This window comes from Coregonus lavaretus (genome assembly GCF_964263955.1).
Source record: "Coregonus lavaretus genome assembly, chromosome: 21".
Lineage (NCBI taxonomy): Eukaryota > Metazoa > Chordata > Actinopteri > Salmoniformes > Salmonidae > Coregonus > Coregonus lavaretus.
Genome location: NC_140008.1, coordinates 1,482,600 through 1,508,451, shown reverse-complemented (window position 1 = coordinate 1,508,451; position 25,852 = coordinate 1,482,600). Strand labels below are relative to the sequence as shown.

The 25,852-nt window shown below is 44.6% G+C and overlaps 1 protein-coding gene across 1 annotated transcript in view; it reads left to right on the top strand.

Moving 5' to 3' along the window:
* Positions 1-9,840: 9,840 nt before the first annotated feature.
* Positions 9,841-25,852, top strand: part of arih1 (ariadne ubiquitin-conjugating enzyme E2 binding protein homolog 1) — a 44,496-nt gene continuing 28,484 nt past the window's right edge. Inside the window, exons 1-2 of the mRNA XM_084186015.1 lie at positions 9,841-10,589; positions 14,736-14,803. Of these exons, the coding sequence (XP_084042141.1) occupies positions 10,302-10,589; positions 14,736-14,803 (356 nt within the window). The 5' untranslated portion in view covers positions 9,841-10,301. The remainder of the gene's footprint in view (positions 10,590-14,735; positions 14,804-25,852) is intronic.

Sequence of the window (25,852 nt, the reverse complement as noted above, 5' to 3'; positions counted from 1 at the left end):
TAACAATGGCTCAGTTCTCTGACTGCCCTGCGTGGTGTTTCAGTGGGCCCGTATATACGAACATCATATTTACCAATTCAAGTGTTTTGCATTAATTAAAATACTAGTCTATTTTAGAAGACGTGTATTGACCTCTTTTTGTTCCGATATCTGGGGATCTAGATGTGATGCCTAGCTTAGAAAGAATGCATTAATGATTAAACATAATAGGTTTGTACTGTACTGATATAAATTGTTTCACATAACAAGCTGTGATTCATGTGAGGAGCTGTTAGGGAGTAGGGGGAGATAAGAACTTGTGTCTCACACAGACACGAACACAGCCTCTTTGTTAAACCGCGCTCAAGGACATGTGTACTGCAAAAGTGCTGACTTTCTGGATAAAGTTGCAAAACAACTAGACACCTGGCAACAGTGAAGCGCCAAGGGGCTGGGACCAGCCTGTGCGCCAACGATTGGCTGAGTAAGTCTAAACCACGCTCAGTCTCTACTCTGATTGGCCAGCAAGGAGCTCTGTCTGAGTATTTGAAGAAGAACTTAGAACAATGGATCAGTTCTCTGTCTGCCCTGCGTGGTATTTCAGTTCTCTGAGTGCCCTGCGTGGTATTTCAGTGAGCCCGTATACGAACCTTCATACTTATCATACATACATTTTGCATATAATAAATTTAGCTTGGATTGAAGATCTCTTAATTATGTTTTCTCTTATTCCAATACCAGATTTGAATTATGCTATTTCTAACAAATACCAGATTTGAATTGACGCAACTTAACACATACGTGCAGACACAGCATCATTCAAAGACTGGAGTTTAATACACCTGGTATTGGTTATGAATGAAACATAACGTTTTCACACACATTCATACCTGAACCGCACCTTTATTTTCCAAGGTAAAGTACATGATCAGTGAATACATTCAATGTACAGGCTACAATGTGAGGTATTTATCTTCCACTACACAATAAGCAAGAAAATAGTTAGCTAGCTACGTTACTTCAGCTGCATTGCAAGGCAAATATCAGCAATCAAGCTTACACAATTGTACATTCAATTTGCAGTAAATGCTTTAGCTAGCTAGATTCTTTACATCCACTGTTCCACAAGACGACAGCCTGGTTTGCTGGTTTTCTCAGGGGTCCCTAAAACATTAAACAACCAGAATTACAATTTCGTACTCATGTCAAAACGACGATAAAGCTAGTTAGCAGCTGGCTAATGTTAGCGAGTCAGCTAGCTAGCTAGCTAAATAGCGATTTTTGTAAATTAACTTTATGACAAAACAAATATGCATAATCGTTTGTCTCTACATTAACTAACATATTCCTCTCAACTGTACATTTTTTTGCATGATTCGTTATGACGTTATAATTAGCTAATTTTCCCCAAACATCAGACACCCCCTGACCTTGGACACTCTCTAGTGGTTGGAGGACTGAATCACCTCGAGCTCAACATTTAAATGGACTGAAAAATAACGGTACATTTTGTGACTAACGACACCCTTTTAGCTAGCTGACCACCGATTTTCAGTGCAATTTATGTAAGTTAAGTTAGGTTTTGAGAGTTTTGAAAAAAGTTATATGTACACATTTAGCGGAACACGCTGCATATTGTAAAATTCGACTGCGCGACAGACCACACATCATTTAATATCCAACTTTTTACCTCTGAAATATAGCTAACGGATTTTCTAATGTTGCTATCTTAGTTGCTAAATGTTGATAGAACTGCTAAGTAAGCAAAAAGGAAAGAAATTGTAAGTGTTAGATAATACATATCACGAAAACAGCTGCATGTTGTCAAGCTTTACCGTATCAAAATTGGAGTCCTCTGACGGAGGCGTTTTGCACAATCTGCAAAAATGTATTTGGAACTTTGAACCATGAACTTTTTGACACCTATCACTGTTGGCTATGTTTCAACTTACAACAGCTACATAGAGGCAGTATTTAGTTAAATGGTACAATGTATGCATCAATATTACACTAATTGGGACACTCATTTTCATTACAGATAACATCAAACAAAAAATGTGGGGACACTTTCAGTTATTGTGAAAACTTTCATCCCCTTTCAATGCCTTAGCTCTGAAATGTAAATGTTTATACATATTCAGATATCTTTCTAAAATGTGTATAGTATGCCAAGTTAATTATCTACATGTATTAACACCACAGCATGGAGAAAGTCAAGAGGAAGCAGTGGAGTGAGGTGGACATGTTCCATGCCATGGAGGACTGCGGGGCAGGGATGGCTATCCGCCAGGCTGCCAAGGTTAGGCATCTTTTGTTTTTAGGAGATTACCATGTGTATGTGAATTTTATCTGCTAGTAACAGTTTTCTTTTCTTATCTACCAAGGTGCATGGTGTACCTCGGCAGACCCTGGCGGACAGGCTGAGCGGCCGGGTGACCCATGGTTGTCGCAGTGCACCACCCACATTGCTTGCACCAGAGGATGAAAAGTCTCTGGTGCAGTACTGTATCTACAGCTCCAGCCATGGGTTCCCCTTCACCAGACAGAGGCTGATGAAATACGCCGGTATTTGGTGTTCTATGTGTTTATGTATGTAGAATGCTGGACTCACTGTTATCAATGTGTGTGATGTAAATGTGTATGTGTCTGGTGATGCCAAAACAAACCTTTTCATCCTGGATGGACAATTATATATTCTATTCTATTGTAGGTTTCGGCACCCAGGGGAAACAATCCCACCACTGGGGAAGAGGTGGTGGGAAATGTTCAGGAGGAGGCACAAGAACCTAAGCATGAGGAGGCCGGACACCCTGGATAGGGGGAGAGCTGAGTGTGCCACACGTCCGACGATGGACACCTTCTTCACTTCTTATGAGAAGCACTTGGAGGAGAGTGGGTTGAGGGAGAAACACGGACAAATCTATAACTGCGATGAGTCTGTGTTTCGTAGCGACCAGAGCAGGCACAAAGTGCTGGCTCCCCGGGGCGCAAAACACATGGACCAGCAGTCTCCGGGGACCAAGGAGCACATCACAGTGCTGGCCTGCTTCAACGCAACTGGGGAGGACGTCCCCCCGTTTATCATCTACCCCAAGTGTTTCCCCGGTGGCCACTACACACTGGGAGGCCCCCCCCAAGCCTTGTATGGACGGTCAAGCAGTGGCTACATTGACGGGGACCTGTTCAGGAAGTGGTTTCAGCACTTCATTAAGTATGCAGTGAAAGAGCGCCCTCTTCTTCTCCTCTTTGATGGGCACAAGAGCCACATGGACCCGGAGGTGCTCGCGGCGGCACTAAGGGAAGGGGTTATACTTCTTTGTCTTCCACCACACTGCACCCATGTCCTGCAGCCGCTGGACGTGGCATACTTGGGCCCTTTAAAGGCTGAGTTCTCCAAGGTAGCTGGAGAACTTAGCCATTTTGACCAATCCTACATGGTAAACAAATCAGAATTTGCCAGAGTATTCCGCTACCCGTACCAGCGATGCAAGGACATGCGCTATGTGGTGGAAGGGTTTAAGAAGTGTGGCCTCTTCCCTTTTGACCCTTCAGCCATTGAAGGGTCCCGTTTAATGCCGTCTCGGACTCTACCGGGTCCCAACACCGCCTCTACTGGAACCAGCAGCACTGTGCCATCCATCAGCACCTCCTCCCCAGCGACCACAGGAGGACCCTCAGCCCCTGCCCCAGTCCCAGCCGCTGCTCCAGTCCTATCCCTAGCTCTAGAAGAGCACCCCCTAATAGAGGGGGGGCTGATAGCGAAGGACCTGGGGCACATCCTTACTGTCCTGAAGTATCGGCTGGACCGATACAGAATACTCCCTGTGGTCGCCACATGCCTCACCGGGGAGGAATACACGCGCCGGTGGCAGGAGTGGGGTGAGAAGGAGAGGGCCGGGGCAGAGGAGAAAGAGCGTCGTGCAGCCCTCAGAACACAGAGGGCACAGGAGAGGGCTGCCATGGATGAGACCATTGACACCATCGCCTCTGCTGGACCCCCTGCTGGAACCACTCCTGACAGCTGCATCACCACTGCCAGTGCCTCCCAGTGTGCAACACCTGTAGGAGCCGCCGGAGTCCCCAGCTGCAGAAGAAGGCCACATGCCTACTCTCCCGGCCACACCATCGTCGGCCCCTCAACCCCACCATTACAAACACCAGCTCCTCCAAGCCATCGTCGGCGGTTTTGTCCACCACCACCCCAATGCACACCACCCCCCATGTCTGTCACCACCGTAGCGGCCTCCTCTGGACCAACTGCCTCCTCCGTCTCCCCTGGTCACACCACCATAGCAGCCTCGTCTGGTGTCCCTGGCCCCCTGCAATTTGAATACCGCCACCTCCACAGGTAAACACATGTTAAATTACAAAAAAATGACTGTTTGTTATCTGTTTTATAAAACAGCAATGTAAAAAAATATATATATATATCTTTATATATCTACAGTCCATAGCACCAGCCCTCAAGTCATCTCCACCTCCTCCAAAACCACTGCAGCTTCCTCAAGAGGTATTGATGTAAAAAAGTTGAAAAGGGTTTTCATGCAACATGCTCTGTCTAACACTACTTTTTCTCAAACTGCAGCACAGAAAAGGAAGAGAAAAGCTACACCGGTCACATCTGTCACACCACCCATGGCACCACTCTCAGGTACTTCATAATCTGTTTTTCTCGCTCTCTCAGTTGTATCAATTACTATTGTTGTTGAAGAACTTCTACATTTTGTAAAACCATATTAATCCATTTGTATTATTTGGTATAAAAGAAGACCACCTGCTGTGCTCGCTGCGGGGAGCGTGATCCGCCTGCAACCTCCCCTCAGGAGTGTAGATCCGAGGTGCCATGGTTGTGCTGTGACTTCTGCCAGCACTGGTTCCACTGCAGGTGTGTGCAGTGGGATCAAGAGGTAGCGGTGGAGCTGGATTTTTATTTTGATTTTTGTGACAATATAGGGATGGAGGTCGAGATTTAATTGTTTTGTTAAAAAAAAAAAAATGTCTAAAATATAATATATATATTTATTGAACCCATCTTGTGTATTTCTTCCTTTACTTTCCAAGTGCACCTCTGCAACACAAACTCCAACAGTGATTTCATTGTTTTATGTTAATGCACATAACTGAAATTAAAGAGTTTGTCTCCTGAGTGGCGCAGTGGTCTAAGGCACTGCATCGCAGTGCTAGCTGTGCCACTAGAGATCCTGGTTCGAATCCAGGCTCTGTCATAGCCGGCCGTGACCGGGAGACCCATGGGGCGGCGCGCAATTGGCCCAGCGTCGTCCAGGGTAGGGGAGGGAATGGCCTGCAGGGAGGGAGCTCAGTTGATAGAGCATGGCGTTTGCAACGCCAGGGTTGTGGGTTCGATTCCCATAGGGGGTATGAAAAAATAAATAAATAATGTAAGTCGCTCTGGATAAGAGCGTCTGCTAAATGACGTAAATGTAAATGTTAAAGTGTATTTGATGTAAATTATTAATACTCATATTTCATTTGGTTACAACACTGAATATGTTGGTGAAGAACCATTTCTTAAGAGTCCACAAGAGGGCGCACCGGGCTACGCAATGAAAAGTTGACAGGCAAATCATTATTTTTTACCGGAAGACTAGCCAACTATCTAGTAAACACCTCGGGTACGTGGTTGGTGTCTCTTTTTTCAACAAAATTAAACTGATATATCTTGTAATTGAACTAAATAGTAAGGTGCCCAATAACTGGGGGCCGTATACAAATAATACGGGACGTATTTTTTTGCTAAACCGCTTATCAAAAGCAGATAACAGTAATATTTTCAAATGAAATGTCAAACTTGCTAATTGCTAAACCGTTAGCTAACATTTTTACGACACCAATAATCACAAAACATTGAAGGCTTGATCACAAGATAACACTATTGAAGGTAATATATTTCTTAAACGCTGTTGAATATGCCGATAATACGGGATTCTACGCTAGATTCTTTACATCCACTGTTCCACAAGACGACAGCCTGGTTTGCTGGTTTTCTCAGGAGTCCCTAAAACAATAAACAACCAGAATTACAATTTCATACTCATGTCAAAACGACGATAAAGCTAGTTAGCAGCTGGCTAATGTTAGCGAGTCAGCTAGCTAGCTAGCTAAATAGCGATTTTTGTAAATTAACTTTATGACAAAAAAAATATGCATAATCGTTTGTCTCTACAATAACTAACATATTCCTCTCAACTGTAATTTTTTTTGCATGATTCGTTATGACGTTATAATGACTTACATTTGCTTCCGTCCTATTATTTTTGTCAGCCATCTTTGCTGAAGAAGCCTCTCAGCCTTGGGTCGCTTAGCGTCACAGTCGTCATGGGAACCACTCGATATGATTGGTCGCCGCCGCTGGGTGATTTCCATAAAGTTGGGAAATGCTGTCTTTCGCCCCGCCCTCTCACCGCTTTCCTTCCGTTGAAAATGAATGTGAAGCGGTGTTTCACCGCGCGGCAAGGGGCATTACTTATATGTAGCGCATGTATCTGATGCGGTCTGGCCAGAAAAGGTATGACATGCCATACTCTTTTTGTCCAGACAGTATCAGATACATGGTCTACACGGAGACAGAGTGGCGCTGTTTCGCTCTCTCGGATGCTTTATCTGAGATTGAGTCTGTCTGTCGGCGCGCGTCTCGATCAAATAAATGATCAATATTTCAATATTTTATTTGGATGGGCAAGGAGGTACGGTAGGGCGGGCAAGGCGCCCTAGAGGCCGCCCATAACGCCGGCCCTGTACAGTACTGGTATAGCCTGCTATATGATGAGATTATTATGGACAAAAGTGTTGGGTGGAAACCTGGTTAATGTCAAGTCATTTTGAGGATGCTGGAATTATACACTTCTTGACCAAAAGTATGTGGACGCCTACTCGTCTAACATCTAATCATGGGCATTAATATGGAGTTGGTTCCCCCTTTGCTGCTATAACAGCCTCCACTCTTCTGGGAAGGCTTTCCACTAGATGTTGGAACTTTGCTGTGGGGACTTGCTTCTATTCAGCCACAAGAGCATTAGTGAGGTCGGGCACTGGTTTTGGATGATTAGGCCTGGCTCGCAGTCGGCGTTCCAATTCATCCCAAAGGTGTTTGATGGGGTTGAGGTCAGGGCTCTGTGCAGGCCAGTCAAGTTCTATCACATTGATCTCGACAAAACATTTCTGTATGGACCTCGCTTTGTGCACGGGGGCATTGTCATGCTGAAACAGGAAAGGGCCTTCTCCAAACTGTTGCCACAAAGTTGGAAATACAGAATCGTCTAGAATGTCATTGTATGCTGTAGCATTAAGATTTCCTTTCACTGGAACTAAGGGCCCTAGCCCGAACCATGAAAAACCCAGAAACTGCGAGATGGTGAAGCGTGATTAATCACTCCAGAGAACGCGTTTCCACTGCTCCAGAGTCCAATGGCGGCAAGCTTTAAACCACTCTAGCCGACGCTTGGCATTGCGCATGGTGATCTTAGGCTTGTGTGCGGCTGCTCAGCCCTAGAAACCCATTTCATGAAACTCCTGATTAACAGTTATTGTGCTGAAGTTGCTTCCAGAGGCAGTTTGGAACTCGGTAGTGAGTGTTGCAACCGAGGACAGATTATTTTTTACACGCTTCATCTGCGGTCCTGTTCTGTGCGCTTGTGTGCCCTACCACTTCGTGGCTGAGCCATTGTTGCTCCTAGACGTTTCCACTTCATAATAACAGCGCTTCCAGTTGACCAGGGCAGCTCTAGCAGGGCAGAAATTTGAGGAACTGACTTGTTGGAAAGGTGGCATCCTATGACGGTGCCACGTTGAAAGTCACTGAGCTCTTCAGTAAGGCTATTCTACTGTCAATGTTTGTCTATGGAGATTGCACGGCTGTGTGCTTAATTTTATACACCTGTCAGCAACGGGTGTGGCTGAAATAGCTAAATCCACTAATTTAAAGGGGTGTCCACATACTTTTGTATGTATAGTGTATTTTGGATGAACGTGCGCATACCTACAGGAGACTTTTAAAGTAGCCTAATTAGATTAAAACATTGTCACTGGTTGTGTTTATGCCACATATAAAAGGTAATACATTAAAAAAAGTTAAACAACACATATTTAGGCTATATTTAATTGAAGCGTTATAGGTTCTAGGTGCTCGAGGAATAGCCGCTCTGATTGGAGAGGAGGCAGAGCGCGTGTTAAGCTTTCCTGAATAACTGGGCCTGCCGGACGACTTGGGAGAATGATGATCTGCGACAGACACAGCACATTCAGCAGGATCATTGTGTTGTCCCTAAACAAGATCAATAGGGGAGATTTTTGAACTGTGTGTCATGTCTTCACTGTTCTTTCATGATGCACCTGGGCTCTCCACTGCCTATCAGCTATTCCTATTTGTTCTTGTCGATTCATATAAAAAAAAATTATGCAGCTTTTTATGCTTTTAATGTGTGGTATGATTGCTAGTTAGCCTATTGCAGAACTGGATACCCGATCCACTATTGTCACTATGAATGGTGGGTAGTCCATTACACTGGTAGACTATGCTGACTTGTGGTATAGTAAAAGTTAGCACACTGAAAAGCATAGTGCATAGGGGAAGTACCAAAACACCTTGATATAGGGGAGGCACATGCAAGCAGAGGAGGACACGTGTCTAGGATGTAGTCCCCTGTAGCTCAGTTGGTAGAGCATGGCTCTTGCAACGCCAGGGTTGTGGGTTAGTTTCCCACGGGGAGCCAGTATGAAAATGTATGCACTCACTTAACTGTAAGTCGCTCTGGATAAGAGCGTCTGCTAAATGAATACAATGTAAGAAATTATATAGTAAAAGAGAGAACTTAAACCAGGGAAAAAACGCTCTACCCTGTGCCCAATAAAAAACCACACAACCCTCCCCAAAGCAAAAAAAAATAAAAAGTTTGACAACCCTTGCTTATTTTGGACCACCCTCCAGTAAATTGGACCTGTCCCTAAGTGTAACTAGAAAAATATGTGTTAATCACTTCCAGCAATAACATGTTGAAATCAATAGAACAGGGGACACAAGTTTGGGGTGTATGTGCTGCTTAAACCAACACTATTCAAAGGCCATACGGAATCTGAGAAGACTTTTTACATCACTGGTTAGAAGATAATTTGTTGAAGACAGTTATCTAAATTCTAGAACGTCAGATGGAGATTCTGACAGGGGTTGGATTTCATTTTAGTGATAGCTTGACTGTGAAATCCGTGTATTTGTTTGCCATCGACTTTTATGCAGAGACCCCGATTTTCTGGGCCACTTGAGCTTAAAAATGATAACAGCGACGGACAGGCGCCTATAGTAACAAACCCAAAAAATGAATCTGTTTAAAGCAATCAATTGAATGTATTCGTGGTGACTGTAAACTTTAATATTAACATCACCAATGTAAAGAAAAAATTATGTGTAATAATTCAATATTTTAATTTAGTATGATAGTAAAAGAATACACTCCGTTTTTTTTTTTTTTTTTTACAACAATTACATCTATTTCTTACTACTTTGTATACTGTCCTCCTGTAGCTCAGTTGGTAGAGCATGGCGCTTGCAACGCCAGGGTTGTGGGTTCGATTCCCACGGGGGGCAAGTATGAAAAATGTATGCACTCACTAACTGTAAATCGCTCTGGATAAGAGCGTCTGCTAAATGACGTAAATGATAAAATATACTTTCACCGTGGAGTTTTAAAATGCTGTTAAGCAAAATATAACTGTGCGCTCTAGAACTTCCATAGTGACTTACACACATAAAATTAAATAACATTGAGCTGAACTCAATATACCCAAACATATTATTTTAATTGACTTTATTTAAAACACGGATAGTAAAATACAAAACATTTTAATCATGTTTTAAGGCTAGAAGGGATCCAGCTTTTGTCAAATTAACGTCAGATTTGTATTTATTATGGATCCCCATTAGCAGATTTTACGTTTCATAGCAGGTTAGGAGAACTTACGCAGAAGGTTAGGATAATGAACGTAGCAGGTAGGAAAATTAGGTTAAGGTTAGGAAAAGGGTTAGCACAAAAGCAAAAAAATATTGTTTTAACGTAAATTTGACAAAAGCTGGATCCCTTCTAGCCATTACCATGTTTTTATTTGATCTATCCAAGTGACGTACGTCATGACGCCGCGTCTCTTTGTTGGTTCATCTAGCGGCGACATTTGTTGTTATTTTCGTTACAACTGAAAAATACAAGACCGACCGGACCGTTTTTTGTTTTTGTTTTGATCCATTCCACGACAAGCAGGCTGCCCCATTTCCAAGCACCTACGTCGGCTTGTGACATCTCGATATCGACCTAGCAATGGACTCAGACGAGGGCTATAACTATGACTTCGACGAGGACGAGGAATGCAGCGAAGACAGCGGCGCGGAGGAGCCGGGGGACGACACCCTGGAGCTAGGCGAGGACGAGGTGGAACTGGTCGATCCCGCGGAGGCTGGAGGGGAGCGGGACGAGGGTTTGGAGACCGGGGGAAGTGGTCATGGGCCCGGTCAAGAGGAAGAGGACTACCGCTTCGAAGTGCTGACTGCCGAGCAGATCCTCCAGCATATGGTGGAGTGTATCAGGGAGGTCAACGAGGTCATCCAGGTGAGATATCACGAAGGCAATGTCGATGCAGGAAAGACCGGGGACGGTGGAAAGTCGACAGGCCTCTACGCTGTTGTTAGCTAGCCGAATCTTCCAAATAAACGGGTGATTAGATAGCTAGCTAGTTAACTCAAGACAAATATGTTTTGCTAGCATGTTATCCACCAAAGTTGTTTGCTTTCTGGCTTGTAGGTAGCTAAGTCGGTTACCTACTAGTTAGCTAAATAGCTAGCTCGCTACCGGTAACTAATTAACGTCAACTAGGTAATTAGCTGACGTCCCGCTCCCCTCCAGTAATTAGCTAACGTCAAGTTAGCTAATTAGCAAACGTTAGTTAGCTTAGCTAGATGTACGTTTCACATTTCCGTACTAGTTAACGTTAGCTAGTTCGTCAATGAATCATGAAACATTGCTGTATAGCTAGCTAATTATGTGCCTCCCAAACAGCCCTTCTGTGATCAAAGTATCTGCCAGGTAGCCAGCCTACTCATCATTCGTCATGTCAGAGATTGACAGACCTGTACCCCCCCCCCCATAACTATCATTTGGTAAAACCGCCCATTGGGATGTGCTCAGCTGACTGTGCCCCACGGCCCCTAGTCAGTTTCATAATAGCCTAAATCCTGAGCAATAACAACAACACAGTTTGAACCATGATCCAGTGCCTCTGCTCTGGTCTAAATAAATAATCCAAGGACTAGCACTTTGAATTGGTAGAACTAAGTGTTCTGTATGTATTTGCACAGTATGCACAGCCTGGTGTAGCTAAGAATTTAACTCAAATGTTGACAATGTAATGTCTTTCAATTGTCAACATTGGAGTTAAATTCTAAGCTAAGCCTGGGCATGAATCCTGGAGGAGGAACTCAACTGTACAGTATGTAGGTGTAGTCTCAAATCAATGCACATTTTATTCGTCACATGCTTCGTAAACAACTTGTGAAGACTAACAGTGAAATGTTTACTCACGGGCCCTTCCCAACAATGCAGAGAAAGAAAATGGAGAAACAGAAAAGTAAAACACGTAATAATAAATACACAATGAGTAACGATAACTTGGCTATATACACAAGGTGTCAGTACCGAGTCGATGTGCGGGGGGTACGAGGTAATAGAGGTAGATATGTACATATAACTAGGAATAAAGTGACAGATAATAAACAGTAGCAGCAGTGCATGTGATGAGACAAAGTGCAGAAAGGGTCAATGCAGATAGTCCGGGTAGCTATTTGATTAACTATTTAACTAACGATTCAGCAGTCTTATAGCTTGGGGGTAGAAGCTGTTCAGGGTCCTGGTTCCAGACTTAGTGCATCACATTCAGTGGCCGGAGTCTGACAATTTTTAGGGCCTTCCTCTGACACCGCCTGGTATAGAGGTCCTGGATGGCAGGGAGCTCAGCCCCAGTGATGTGCTGGGCCGTACACACTACCCTCTGTAGCGCCTTGCGGTCGGAGGCAGAGTAGTTGCCATACTAAGTGGTGATGCAGCCAGTCAAGACGCTCTCAATGGTTCAGCTGTATAACTTTTTGAGGCTCTGAGGGCCCATGCCAAATATTTTCAGCCTCCTTAGGGGAAAGAGGCGTTGTCGTGCCCTCTTCACGACTGTGTTGGTGTGTTTGGACCATAATAGGTCCTTAGTGATGTGGACACAGAGGAACTTGAAGTTCTAGACCCGCTCCACTACAGCCCTGTCGATGTGATGGGGGCGTTCTTGGCCCTCCGTTTCCTGTAGTCCACGATCAACTCCTTTGTCTTGCTGACGTTGAGGGAGAGGTTGTTGTCCTGGCACCACACTGCCAGGTCTCTGACCTCCTCCCTGTAGGCTGTCTCATCGTTGTCGGTGATCAGGCCTACCACCGTAGTGTCGTCAGCAAACTTAATGATGGCGTTGGAGTCGTGTGCGGCCACACAGCCATGGGTGAAGAGGGAGTACAGGAGGGGACTAAGCACTCACCCCTGAGGGGCCCCCTCGTTGTGGGTTAGTGTGGTTGACGTGTTGTTACCTACCCTCCAGGGCATAAAATTAAAAACCGGCAAGTGCAGGTAGATTTAGGTATTGACGGGTAAGAATGTCTTTCACCAGCCACGTAGGTGGCTGGTGAATTTGCAGTGCTCTGCAAGCACTACATTTGCATTTGCAAATACAAATAGAGTTAAAAAGTCAAGTATGAGCACACGTGTGAGTTGTGATTTTATAGCAGAAAAATGGTGCAGTTGCTGTTTTTCAAAGTGTTTCTGCCATTTTTGTTTCATAGCTGCTAATCGCGCAAAGAAATGCGATAACTATAACCCACCTTACGCAGCAACTCTGCCTGGCTGGGAGCCTTGTGCACAGTGCTGATAGAGGCGTGCACACAGGCATCAAAGTTGGTCCACAAAGTGAGACTGTTTCTTGGCTATTTACATTGCTTTGTTCACAGGGTCGCTTGTTTTTCAGTGTTAGTTTGAGTCTGCTGCTTCAACTAATAGGGAAGAGATGCTGCCTACTAGTCGGATCCAAAATCTCACACAGACACACGTGACATGACTCGAGTGGCCCCGTTACCACGGTAACCTCCCACCCTTAGTGGGAGCTGAACGTTTTGTCTCATCTGATATTTTGGTTAAAAGCCTCAGGTCAAAAAAAGAAAATAAATTTAGCAAAATATCACATGACTTCTTAATAATATTTTTGTTTGTTTTAGAAACATTAAGCATGGTCGTCATTTAATTGTATTTATTTATTTATTTTTGATAATTATGGCCAAATAATATTTTGGGCAGTAAAAAATCTGAGTGGCTGGCAGATTTTTCCATCTACCTGCCACAGTGGCTGGTGGACCAAAAAGTTAATTTTAGGCCCTGCTACCCTCACCACCTGGGGGTGGCCCGTCAGGAAGTCCAGGATCCAGTTGCAGAGGGATGTGTTCATCTGTGGATTGCCTCGTCTGTGGATCTGTTGGGGTGGTTTGGGTCCAGGATGTCTGGGATGATGGTGTTGATGTGAGCCATGACCAGCCTTTCAAAGCACTTCATGGCTACAGATGTGAGTGGTACAGGGCGATAATCATTTAGACAGGTTACCTTGGAGTTCTTGGGCGCAGGGACTATGGTGGTCTGCTTGAAACATGTTGGTATTACAGACTCAGACAGGGAGAGGTTGAACATGTCAGTGAAGACACTTGCCAGCTGGTCAGACCAAGCTCTGGGTATTTATCCTGGTAATCCATCTGGCCCTGAGGCCTTGTGAATGTTAACCTGTTTAAAGGACTTACAACGGCTACAGAGAGAATGATGACCCTGAGGCCTTGTGGATAACCTGTTTTAAAGGTCTTACTCACATCGGCTACAGAGAGCGTGATCACACAGTCGTCCGGAACCCTCTGGTGCTCTCATGCATGGTTCAGTGTTGCTTGCCTCGACGCGAGCATAGAAGGCATTTAGCTCGTCTGGTAGGCTCACATCACTGGGCAGCTCTCGGCCGGGTTTCCCTTTTGTAATATACAGAGTCACCGGGAGCCCTATAGCTACCTCCTGTCATAATATACAGAGTCACCAGGAGCAGTAGCCCAATAGTGTCATTATTAAAGGTGTGTTTTTGAACCATGTCCAAACAGAGGATTTCAGTTGTGAATTAGGGCCCTTTGTTTTGCACAATTGTCACATGACCTGGATTTTAACCTTTTTTAATTGAAAGATTTTTCATCAAACTTTCCCTTTTTTCTATTTTTTTTAATGTTCATGTCCAATGGTGCAGCACCATGTTTAGACAGTTGCTTGCCTTTTTGCTGTTCTCATTTCTGAACATACTGGATAGAAATCTTGCTATGTCACATGATTGCGCAAAACACAATGACCTAGTTATGATCAGTGAAGAGTTTTGGCTGGCACTCACACAGATCATCAATGTTATAATAATAACACACAGCACTATAAACCAGTCCAAGGTTTGCATTAGCCCTAATTCTGTGTACCCCATGATAATTTAATTTAAATGTTATCTTAGCCTCTTAGCAGCATTATCATAATAGCAGCAGTCAAAAACGAGCAACCCTTTTTACATGTGTAGGCCTAACGTTGGACTGCATACAGTGGTAACTTGTTGCGTGTATAACACAACCGTTTCTCTCTCTCTCTCTCTCTCTCTCTCTCTCTCCTTTTTAGAATCCTGCAACAATTACCAGAATACTTCTGAGTCACTTCAACTGGGACAGAGAGAAGCTCATGGAGAGGTGCTTATTTCTCCTTTTTTACTTATGTTTTATTCTGCTGGATTCAAGTTCAAAGACGCTGATGACGTGTTTTGGCAGAGGTCTTTGTCAAAGCTTGTTTCTGTCTCTCGCTCTCTCAATTCAATTTCAATTTGCTTTATTGGCATGACGTGTTGATCCATATTGCCAAGCACAGCTTTACAATAGAAATGAGCAGGTTATGGACATGTTTCTCTCTCTCTGTGTCTCCTAGTGTGTGTCTCGCTCTCAATTCAATTCAGTTCAAAGGGCTTTATTAGCATGGGAAACGTATGTTAACTTTGCCAAAGCAAGTGAAATAGACGGTAAACAAAAGTGAAATAGACAAAACAATGAACAGTAAACATTACACTCACAAAAGTTCTAAAGGACTATAGAAATGTCAAATGTCATATTATGGCTATATACAGCGTTTTAACAATGTGCAAATAGTTAAAGGAAAATGAATTAACATAAATATGGGTTGTATTTACAGTGCATTCGGAAAGTATTCAGACCCCTTGACTTTTTTCCCACATTTTCTTACGTTACAGCCTTATTCTAAAATGGATTACATAGTTGTTCCCCCTCATCAATCTACACACAATAATAACAACACCCCATAATGACAAAGCAAAGTCATGGTTTCTAGAGATTTTTGCAAATGTATTAAAAATAAAAAACAGAAATACCTTATTTACATAAGTATTCATACCCTTTGCTATGAGATTTGAAATTGAGCTCAGATGCATCCTGTTTCCATTGATCATCCTTGAGATGTTTCTACAACTTGATTGGAGTCCACCTTTGGTAAATTCAATTGATTGGACATGATTTGGAAAGGCACACACCTGTCTGTATAAGGTCCCACAGTTGACAGTGCATGTCAGAGCAAAAACCAAGCCATAAGGTCGAAGGAATTGACCGTAGAGCTCCGAGACAGGATTGTGTCAAGGCACAGATCTGGGGAAGGGTAACAAAAACTTTCTGCAGCATTGAAGGTCCCCAAGAACACAGTGGCGTCCATCATTCTTAAATGGGAGAAGTTTGGAACACCAAGACTCTTCCTAGAGCTGGCCACCCGGCTAAACTGAGCAATCGTGGGAGAAGGGATTTGGTCAGGGGGGTGACCAAGAACCCGATGGTCACTCTGACAGCGCTCCAGAGTTCCTCTGTGGAAATGGGAGAATCTTCCAGAAGGACAACCATATCTGCAGCACTCCACCAATCAGGCCTTTATGGTAGAGTGGCCAGACGGAAGCCACTCCTCAGTAAAAGGCACATGACAGCCCACTTGGAGTTTGCCAAAGGCACCTAAAGGACTCTCAGACCATGAGAAACAAGATTCTCTGGTCTGATGAAACCAAGATTTAACTCTTTGGCCTGAATGCCAAGCGTCACGTCTGGAGGAAACATGGCACCATCCCTACGGTGAAGCATGGTGGTGGCAGCATCATGCTGTGGGGATGTTTTTCAGCGGCAGGGACTGGGAGACTAGTCAGGATCGAGGGAAAGATGAACGGAGCAAAGTACAGAGAAATCTTTGATGAAAACCTGCTCAGGACCTCAGACTAGGGCAAACGTTCAACGACCCTAAGCACACAGCCAAGACCATGCAGGAGTGGCTTCGGGAGAAGTCTCTGAATGTCCTTGAGTGGCCCAGCCAGAGCCCAGACTTGAACCCGATCTAACATCTCTGGAGAGACCTGAAATTAGCTGTGCGGCAACACTCCCCATCCAACCTGACAGAGCTTGACAGGATCTGCAGAGAAGAATGGGAGAAACTCCCCAAATACAGGTGTGCCAAGCTTGTAGCGTCATACCCAAGAAGACTTGAGGCTGTAATCGCTGCCAAAGGTGCTTCAACAAAGTACTGAGTAAAGGGTCTGAATACTTATGTAAATGTGATAATTCCGTTTTTAATTTGTAATACATTTGCAAACATTTCTAAAGACCTGTTTTTACTTTGTCGTTATGGGGTATTGTGTGTAGATTGATTGGGGGTGGGGGGACAATTTAATCCATTTTAGAATAAGGCTGTAACGTAAGAATGTGGAAAAAGTCAAGGGGTCTGAATACTTTACGAATGCACTGTATGTTGAAGAGGGTGGGGCTTAAGCTGAGTCTCACCCCACTGCCCTGTGGAAAGAAATGTGTGTTTTTTGCCAATTTTAACCGCACACTTGTTGTTTGTGTACATGGATTTTAAAATGTTGTATGTTTTTTCCCCCCAACACCACTTTCCATCAATTTGTATAGCAGACCCTCATGCCAAATTGATTCAAAGGCTTTTTTGAAATCAACGAAGCATAAGAAGACTTTGCCTTTGTTTTGTTTTGTTTGTTTGGCAAGGTTTTTCAGGGTGAATACGTGGTCTGTCGTACGGTAATTTGTTAAAAATTGTAATTTTACCTTTGCTCAGTACATTGTTTTCACTGAGGAAATTAATTAGTCTGCTGTTAATGATAATGCAGTGGATTTTCCCAAGGTTGCTGTTGACGCATATCCCACGGTAGTTATTGGGGTCAAATTTGTCTCCACTTTTATGGATTGGGGTGATCAGTCCTTGGTTCCAAATATTGGGAAAGATGCCAGAGCTGAGGATAATGTTAAAAAGTTTAAGTATAGCCAATTGGAATTTGTGGTCTGTATATTTTATCATTTCATTGAGGATACCATCAACACCACAGGCCTTTTTGGGTTGGAGGGTTTGTATTTTATCCTGTAATTGGTAGTTTTTAATAGTTGATTCTAAGATTTGTATTTGATGATATATATATGTTTTTGCTGTTTGTTCTTTGTCATAGAGCCAAAAGATTGGAGAAGTGGTTTAACCAAACATCTCCATTTTGGATAGGTAGCTCTTTGTGTTGTTGTTGGTTTAGGGTGGTCTAATTTTCCCAGAAGTGGTTAGATTCTATGGATTCTTCAATTAGATTGAGCTGATTTCTGACATGCTGTTCCTTCTTTTTCCGTAGTGTATTTCTGTATTGTTTTAGTGATTCACCATAGTGAAGGCGTAGGCTCAGGTTTTCTGGGTCTCTATGTTTTTGGTTGGATAGGTTTCTCAATTTCTTTCTTATGTTTTTGCATTCTTCATCAAACCATTTGTCATTGTTGTTAATTTTGTTAGGTTGTCTGTTTGTAATGTTTTGATTTGAAAGGGAAGCTGAGAGGTCAAATATACTGTTTAGGTTTTCTACTGCCAAGATTACACCTTCACTGTTGCAGTGAAACGTTTTGTCCAGGAAGTTGTCTAGAAGGGATTGAATTTGTTGTTGCCTGATTGTTTTTTGGTAGGTTTCGACACTACCTTCCTTCCATCTATAGCATTTCATAATATTATGCAGTTCCTTTGGCTTTGATGCCTCATGATTGAGTATTGCTCTGTTCAAGTAGACTGTGATTTTGCTGTGATCTGATAGGGGTGTCTGTGGGCTGACTGTGAACGCTCTGAGAGACTCTGGGTTGAGGTCAGTGATAAAGTAGTCTACAGTATTACTGCCAAGGGATGAGTTGTAGGTGTACCTACCGTAGGAGTCTCCTCGAAGCCTACCATTGACTATGTACATACCCAGCGTGAGACAGAGCTGCAGGAGTTGTGACCCGTTTTTGTTGGTTATGTCGTCGTAGTTGTGCCTAGGGGGGCATATGGGGGAGGGAATGCTGTCACCTCCAGGTAGGTGTTTGTCCCCCTGTGTGCTGAGGGTGTCAGGTTCTTGTCCAGTTCTGGCATTTAGGTCGCCACAGACTAGTACATGTCCCTGGGCCTGGAAATGGTTGATCTCCCCCTCTAGGATGGAGAAGCTGTCTTCATTAAAGTATGGGGATTCTATTGTAGGGATATAGGTAGCACACAGGAGGAAATTTTCTCTGTTGAGATTATCTTTTTAATTTCTAGCCAAATGTTAAATGTTCCTGTTTTTATTAATTTAATAGAGTTAGGTCTGCTCTATACCAAATTAGCATACCCCCTGAGTCTCTTCCCTGTTTCACACCTGGTAGTTTGGTGGATGGGACTACCAGCTCTCTGTAACCTAGAGGGCAACCAGTGGGTCCGTCTCCTCTATACCATGTTTCTTGTAGGATGGCAACGTCTGTATTTCTGATTTTCTTTGGTGAAGTCCAGGTTCCTGCTCTTTAGGCCAAAGGTCTCATATTCTAGGATGAGATAGTGAAGGCTTTGTGTTCCATAAATTGTCCAATGTTGTTAGTCGTGTGGTTTGGAGTCAATCTGGTACATGCCATTGGCTTGGGCTAGTGTAAGAGTGGGGGTTGGGCCTGTTTGCCTGCTCACGGCCTGGGCGTATGTGTGACTTTCATGTTGAGGCCCTCTTTGCGGGAGTGGGGGGCCTGGGGTGGGCAGGAGGGGCATAGGTCTGATCTGAAGGGGCCTAAATGGGGTGTGGCATGGTTGGTTTGGGGGGGGGTATTGATTGGTTGGGGTGTGGATGTAACGGGTGGTGCTGTGGTCTGGATGTTGGTCCCCTCGGCGGGGGTCCTCTATGTGTAGGTCCGGGCGGGGTCCCGCAGGTCTGGGAGAGTGTCTCGCTGGTCTGGGCGGGGTGTTTGTTGATCTGTTGCTCCTGTGTGAGGTGTTGGTCATAAAGGCTGTTCACGTCCAGGGTGGAGTGGTGGGCCAGGTAGACATTTGGTTTTGACGCACAGTCACAGGAAATACTTGCGTTTACCCGCTGTATGGTAGCAGGGTGGAAGTCTTTTAGTGGTAGCAGGGTGGAGATAACCACTTGTGCGTTGGGGAAAGTAGAAGAAGCTTTTTCAATCACTCCCTTTCCTGCTGTGTTCTCAGGTCGTTTGTGCCTGTGGCTGGGTGATCCCAGTTGGTCCTCAGACAGAAGTTCTAGGGCACGCTGGGTGTTTGGACACCAGAGTTTAGACACTGTGTGTTTGGGAAAAAGTTTATTTTCTTGTATATATTTCCCGTTTCAGTCCATAAAGAGTACAATCTGTGGCTTGTGTATGTCCTCAGTGGGTGTGGGGGGGTCGTCAGGAGGGCTATCAGGGTGACTGACGGGGGGGGGGGTGCTCAGAGGGGTTGGGATCCCCTGGGCTTGGGGTTCTTCATTTGTTTGTCTGGCTGTGATGTCGAGGCTATGGTCAGGGTCTAGGGTGTACTGTTCTGCTGCGGTGTCGAGACTTTGGTCAGGATCTGAGGTGGGCTGTTCTGCTGGCTTCTCTGCCGGGTTGGCCAGCTCTCTAATGGGTTGTTCTCTGTTCTGCTCCTGCTCTTTCTCCTATTGATGTTGTCTCACCACAGTCCAGAGTGCAGACATGTCTCTCTCTACCTGCAGCTCTCCAGGTCTAGTTAAGGGGGTGTTGTTGTGCTGGACTGTTGTCTGGGTCTGTGCTGACTGGAGTGTGTTCACCTGCTGTTCCAGCTCCACCTGCCTTACCTCCAGCTGGGTGAATTTATCCTTCATTTCAATGAGGGAGTAGTACTCTGTGCTGGGAGGTTGACTTTCCACTTGGGGTTGCTCATCTGTGGGGTTAAATGAAGAGGTCTGGTCTGACCCGCTCGGGGTGGGGGTGTCTTTCTCAAGAGAGAGCTTCTCCTGCTGAGCTCCCTCTTTGATTAGGTGAAAGTCCAGCTGGAACTGTTTGGGTTTGCCCTGTACCGATACTGTTCCAGATTTTATATAGAGGTTTATATTAGCTGACTCAGAGTCCTCGTTGTCCAGTATCCTGAGTTTCCACCCATCGCTAACACCCCCCCCTCTTAACAGAGGGGTAGTGTGTTTAATATAGCACTCTGCCATGCCATGGGATGGTCTGTGAGGAACATTAAGTTGCTTACATTCCCATTTTTGTAGCAGTCAGCAAAAAGTATCTCTTTCCATGTCTTCTCATTTTTTACATCCAGTGGGTACTGTATTGTAATGACCTCTGCACAGAGGGAGGGGGCTTCAAAGGCCTCTGCATTTGGGTGGGGGAGGCTGTGAAACTCACCTGCCATTGTTGGGCTCAAGGGCTTTGACACCTCTCACTTCACACCTCAGTGCTAATTGAAGTTGCAGCCAGATATGTTCTGTCCTAACAAGCTTGGAAGCCTTAACGTAGCATTCAGTCCTTATAAAGTAAATTATATTGTAATATATTTTTCTTGGCTTTAAAAGTAGCTTCAGACTAAACGTTACTCACCCAGTTCCAAGTTGGATGGTGTTTTCAGACTAAACATTACTCACCCAGTTCCAGGTTGGATGGTGTTTTCAGACTAAACATTACTCACCCAGTTCCAGGTTGGATGGTGTTTTCAGACTAAACATTACTCACCCAGTTCCAGGTTGGATGGTGTTTTCAGACTAAACGTTACTCACCCAGTTCCAGGTTGGATGGTGTTTTCAGACTAAACATTACTCACCCAGTTCCAGGTTGGATGGTGTTTTCAGACTAAACGTTACTCACCCAGTTCCAGGTTGGATGGTGTTTCAGGTGTTTCAGGTTTCTGTTGTGTTTCTTTTGCTGGTCGTTGGTTTGCCAGAGCATTTTCTGTATAGTCCTTGGGAATAAGAATCTTTTGTGGTAGGAATCCTTTCAGGAATCTCTCTACCCCTCTCTCTCTCTCTCTCTACCGCTCTCTCTCTCTCTACCGCTCTCTCTCTCTCTACCCCTCTCTCTCCCTCTACCCCTCTCTCTCTCTCTACCGCTCTCTCTCTCTACCGCTCTCTCTCTCTACCGCTCTCTCTCTCTACCGCTCTCTCTCTCTCTACCGCTCTCTCTCTCTCTACCGCTCTCTCTCTCTACCCCTCTCTCTCTACCCCTCTCTCTCTCTCTACCCCTCTCTCTCTCTCTACCGCTCTCTCTCTCTACCGCTCTCTCTCTCTACCGCTCTCTCTCTCTACCCCTCTCTCTCTCTCTACCCCTCTCTCTCTCTCTACCGCTCTCTCTCTCTACCGCTCTCTCTCTCTACCGCTCTCTCTCTCTACCGCTCTCTCTCTCTCTACCGCTCTCTCTCTCTACCCCTCTCTCTCTACCGCTCTCTCTCTCTACCCCTCTCTCTACCCCTCTCTACCCCTCTCTCTACCCCTCTCTACCCCTCTCTCTACCCCTCTCTACCCCTCTCTCTACCCCTCTCTACCCCTCTCTCTCTCTCTCTCTACCCCTCTCTCTCTACCGCTCTCTCTCTCTACCGCTCTCTCTCTCTACCGCTCTCTCTCTCTAGCCCTCTCTCTCTACCGCTCTCTCTCTCTACCGCTCTCTCTCTCTACCGCTCTCTCTCTCTACCGCTCTCTCTCTCTACCGCGCTCTCTCTACCCCTCTCTCTACCCCTCTCTCTACCCCTCTCTCTACCCATCTCTCCCTCTCTACCCATCTCTCCCTCTCTACCCCTCTCCCTCTCTCTACCCCTCTCCCTCTCTCTACCCCTCTCTCTCTCTACCCCTCTCTCTCTCTACCCCTCTCTCTCTCCCTCTCTCTACCCCTCTCTCTCTCTACCCCTCTCTCTCTCTACCCCTCTCTCTACCTCTCTCTCTCTCTCTCTCTCTCTGTCTCTCTCTCTACCCCTCTCTCTATCTCTCTCTCCCTCTCTCTCTCTCTACCCCTCTCTCTACCCCTCTCTCTACCCCTCTCTCTCTCCCTCTCTCTACCCCTCTCTCTCTCTACCCCTCTCTCTCTCCCTCTCTCTACCCCTCTCTCTATCTCTCTCTCCCTCTCTCTACCTCTCTCTCTCTCTACCCCTCTCTCTACCCCTCTCTCTCCCTCTCTCTACCCCTCTCTATCTCTCTCTCCCTCTCTCTACCCCTCTCTACCCCTCTCTACCCATCTCCCTCTCTACCCCTCTCCCTCTCTCTACCCCTCTCCCTCTCTCTACCCCTCTCCCTCTCTCTACCCCTCCCTCTCTCTACCCCTCCCTCTCTCTACCCCTCTCTCTCTCTCTCTCTCTACCCCTCTCTCTCTCTCTCTCTACCCCTCTCTCTCTCTCTCTACCCCTCTCTCTCTCTCTACCTCTCTCTCTCTCTACCCCTCTCTCTCCCTCTACCCCTCTCAATTCAATTCAATTTAAGAGCTTTATTGGCATGGGAAACGTATGTTAACATTACCAAAGCAAGTGAAGTAGATAGTAAACAAAAGTGAAATAAACAATAAATATTAACAGTGAACATTACACTCAGAAGTTCCAAAAGAATAAAGACATTTCAAATGTCATATTATGTATATATACAGTGTTGTAACAATGTGCAAATAGTTAATGGTACAAATGGGAAAATATATAAATATAAATATGGGTTGTATTTACAATGGTGTTTGTTCTTCACTGGTTGCCCTTTTCTTGTTGCAACAGGTCACAAATCTTGCAGCTGTGATGGCACACTGTGGTTTTTCACCCAGTAGATAAGGGAGTTTATCAGAATTGGGTTTGTTTTCGAATTCTTTGTGGATCTGTAATCTGAGGGAAATATTTGTCTCTAATATGGTCATTTGGCAGGAGGTTAGGAAGTGCAGCTCAGTTTCCACCTCATTTTGTGGGCAGTGTGCACATAGCCTGTCTTCTCTTGAGAGCCAGGTCTGCCTACGGCGGCCTTTCTCAATAGCGAGTCTGTACATACAGTACCAGTCAAAAGTTTGGACACTCCTACTCATTCAAGGGTTTTTCTTTATTTTTACTATTTTCTACATTGTAGAATAATAGTGAAGACATCAAAACTATGAAACAACACATATGGAATCATGTAGTAACCAAAACATTTACTCAAAATATATTTTATAGATGAGTTTCTTCAAATAGCCACCCCTTTGCCTTGATGACAGCTTTGCACGCTCTTGGCATTCTCTCAACCAGCTTCAGGAGGTAGTCACCTGGAATGCATTTCAATTAACAGGTGTGGCTTGTTCATTTGTGGAATTATTTCCTTCTTAATGCGTTTGAGCCAATCAGTTGTGTTGTGACAAGGTAGGGTTGGTATACAGAAGATAGTCCTATTTGGTAAAAGACCAAGTCCATATTATGGCAAGAACAGTTCAAATAAGCAAAGAGAAACGACAGTCCATCATTACTTTAAGACATGAAGGTCAGTCAATCCGGAAAAATTCAAGAACTTTGAAAGTTTCTTCAAGTGCAGTCGCAAAAACGATCAAGCGCTATGATGAAACTGGCTCTCATGAGGACCACCACAAGAAAGAAAGACCCAGAGTTACCTCTGCTGCAGAGGATAAGTTCATAAGAGTTACCAGCCTCAGAAATTGCAGCCCAAATTAATGCTTCACAGAGTTCAAGGAACAGACACATCTCAACATCAACTGTTCAGAGGGGACTGCGTGAATCAGGCCTTCAAGGTTGAATTGCTGCAAAGAAACCACTACTAAAGGAAACCAATAATAAGAGACCTGCTTGGGCCAAGAAACATGAGCAATGGACATTAGACCAGTGGAAAGCTGTCCTTTGGTCTGGAGTCCAAATTTTAGATTTTTGGTTCCAACCGCTGTGTCTTTGTGAGATGTGGGAAGGGTGAACGGATGATCTCCGCATGTGTATTTCCCACCGTAAAGCATGGAGGAGGAGGTGTTATGGTGTGGGGGTGCTTTGCTGGTGACACTGTGTGTTATTTATTTAGAATTCAAGGCACACTTAACCAGCATGGCTACCACAGCATTCTGCAGCGATATGCCATCCCATCTGGTTTGGGCTTAGTGGGACTATCATTTGTTTTTCAACAGGACAATGACCCAACACACCTCCAGGCTGTGTAAGGGCTATTTTACCAAGAAGGAGAGTGATGGAGTGCTGCATCAGATGACCTGGCCTCCACAATCACCTGACCTCTAACCAATTGAGATGGTTTGGGATGAGTCGGACCGCAGAGTGAAGGAAAAGCAGCCAACAGGTGCTCAGCATATGTGGGAACTCCTTCAAGACTGTTGGAAAAGCATTCCAGGTGAAGCTGGTTGAGAGAATGCCAAGAGTGTGCAAAGCTGTCATCAAGGCAATGGGTGGCTACGTTGAAGAATCTAAAATATATTTTGATTTTTGGTTACTACATGATTCCATATGTGTTGTTTCATAGTTTTGATATCTTCACTATTATTCTACAATGTAGAAAATAGAAAAAATTAAGAAAAACCCTTGAATTAAATGGTCCAAACTTTTGACTGGTACTGTAGTCAAAGATTTCCTTAATTGTGGGTCAGTCACAGTGGTCAGCTATTCTGCCACTGTGTACTCTCTGTTTAGGGCCAAATGCAGAGGCCTCAGTTTTTTTGTTAATTCTTTCCAATGTGTCAAGTAATTCTCTTTTTTGTTTTCTCATGATTTGGTTGGGTCTAGTTGTGATGTTGTCCTGGGGCTCTGTGTGGTCTGTTTGTGAACAGAGCCCCAGGACCAGCTTGCTTAGGGGACTCTTCTCCAGGTTCATCTCTCTGTAGGTGATGGCATTGTTATGGAAGGTTTGGGAATCGCTTCCTTTTAAGTGGTTATAGAATTTAACGGCTCTTTTCTGGATTTTGATCATTAGCGGGTATCGGCCTAATTCTGCTCTGCATGCATTATTTTGTGTTTTACGTTGTACACAGAGGATATTTTTGCAGAATTCTGCGTGCTGAGTCTCAATTTGGTGTTTGTCCCATTTTGTGAATTCTTGGTTGGACCCCAGACCTCACAACCATAAAGGGCAATTGGTTCTATAACTGATTCAAGTATTTTTAGCCAGATCCTAATTGGTATGCCAAATTGTATGTTCCTTTTGATGGCATAGAAGGCCCTTCTTGCCTTGTCTCTCAGATCGTTGACAGCTTTGTGGAAGTTACCTGTGGCGCTGATGTTTAGGCCGAGGTATGTATAGTTTTTTGTGTGCTCTAGGGCAACGGTGTCTAGATGGAATTTGTATTTGTGGTCCTGGCAACTGGACATTTTTTTGGAACACCATTATTTTTGTCTTACTGAGATTTACTGTCAGGGCCCAGGTCTGACAGAATCTGTGCAGAAGATCTAGGTGCTGCTGTAGGCCCTCCTTGGTTGGTGACAGAAGCACCAGATCATCAGCAAACAGTAGACATTTGACTTCAGATTCTAGTAGGGTGAGGCCGGGTGCTGCAGACTGT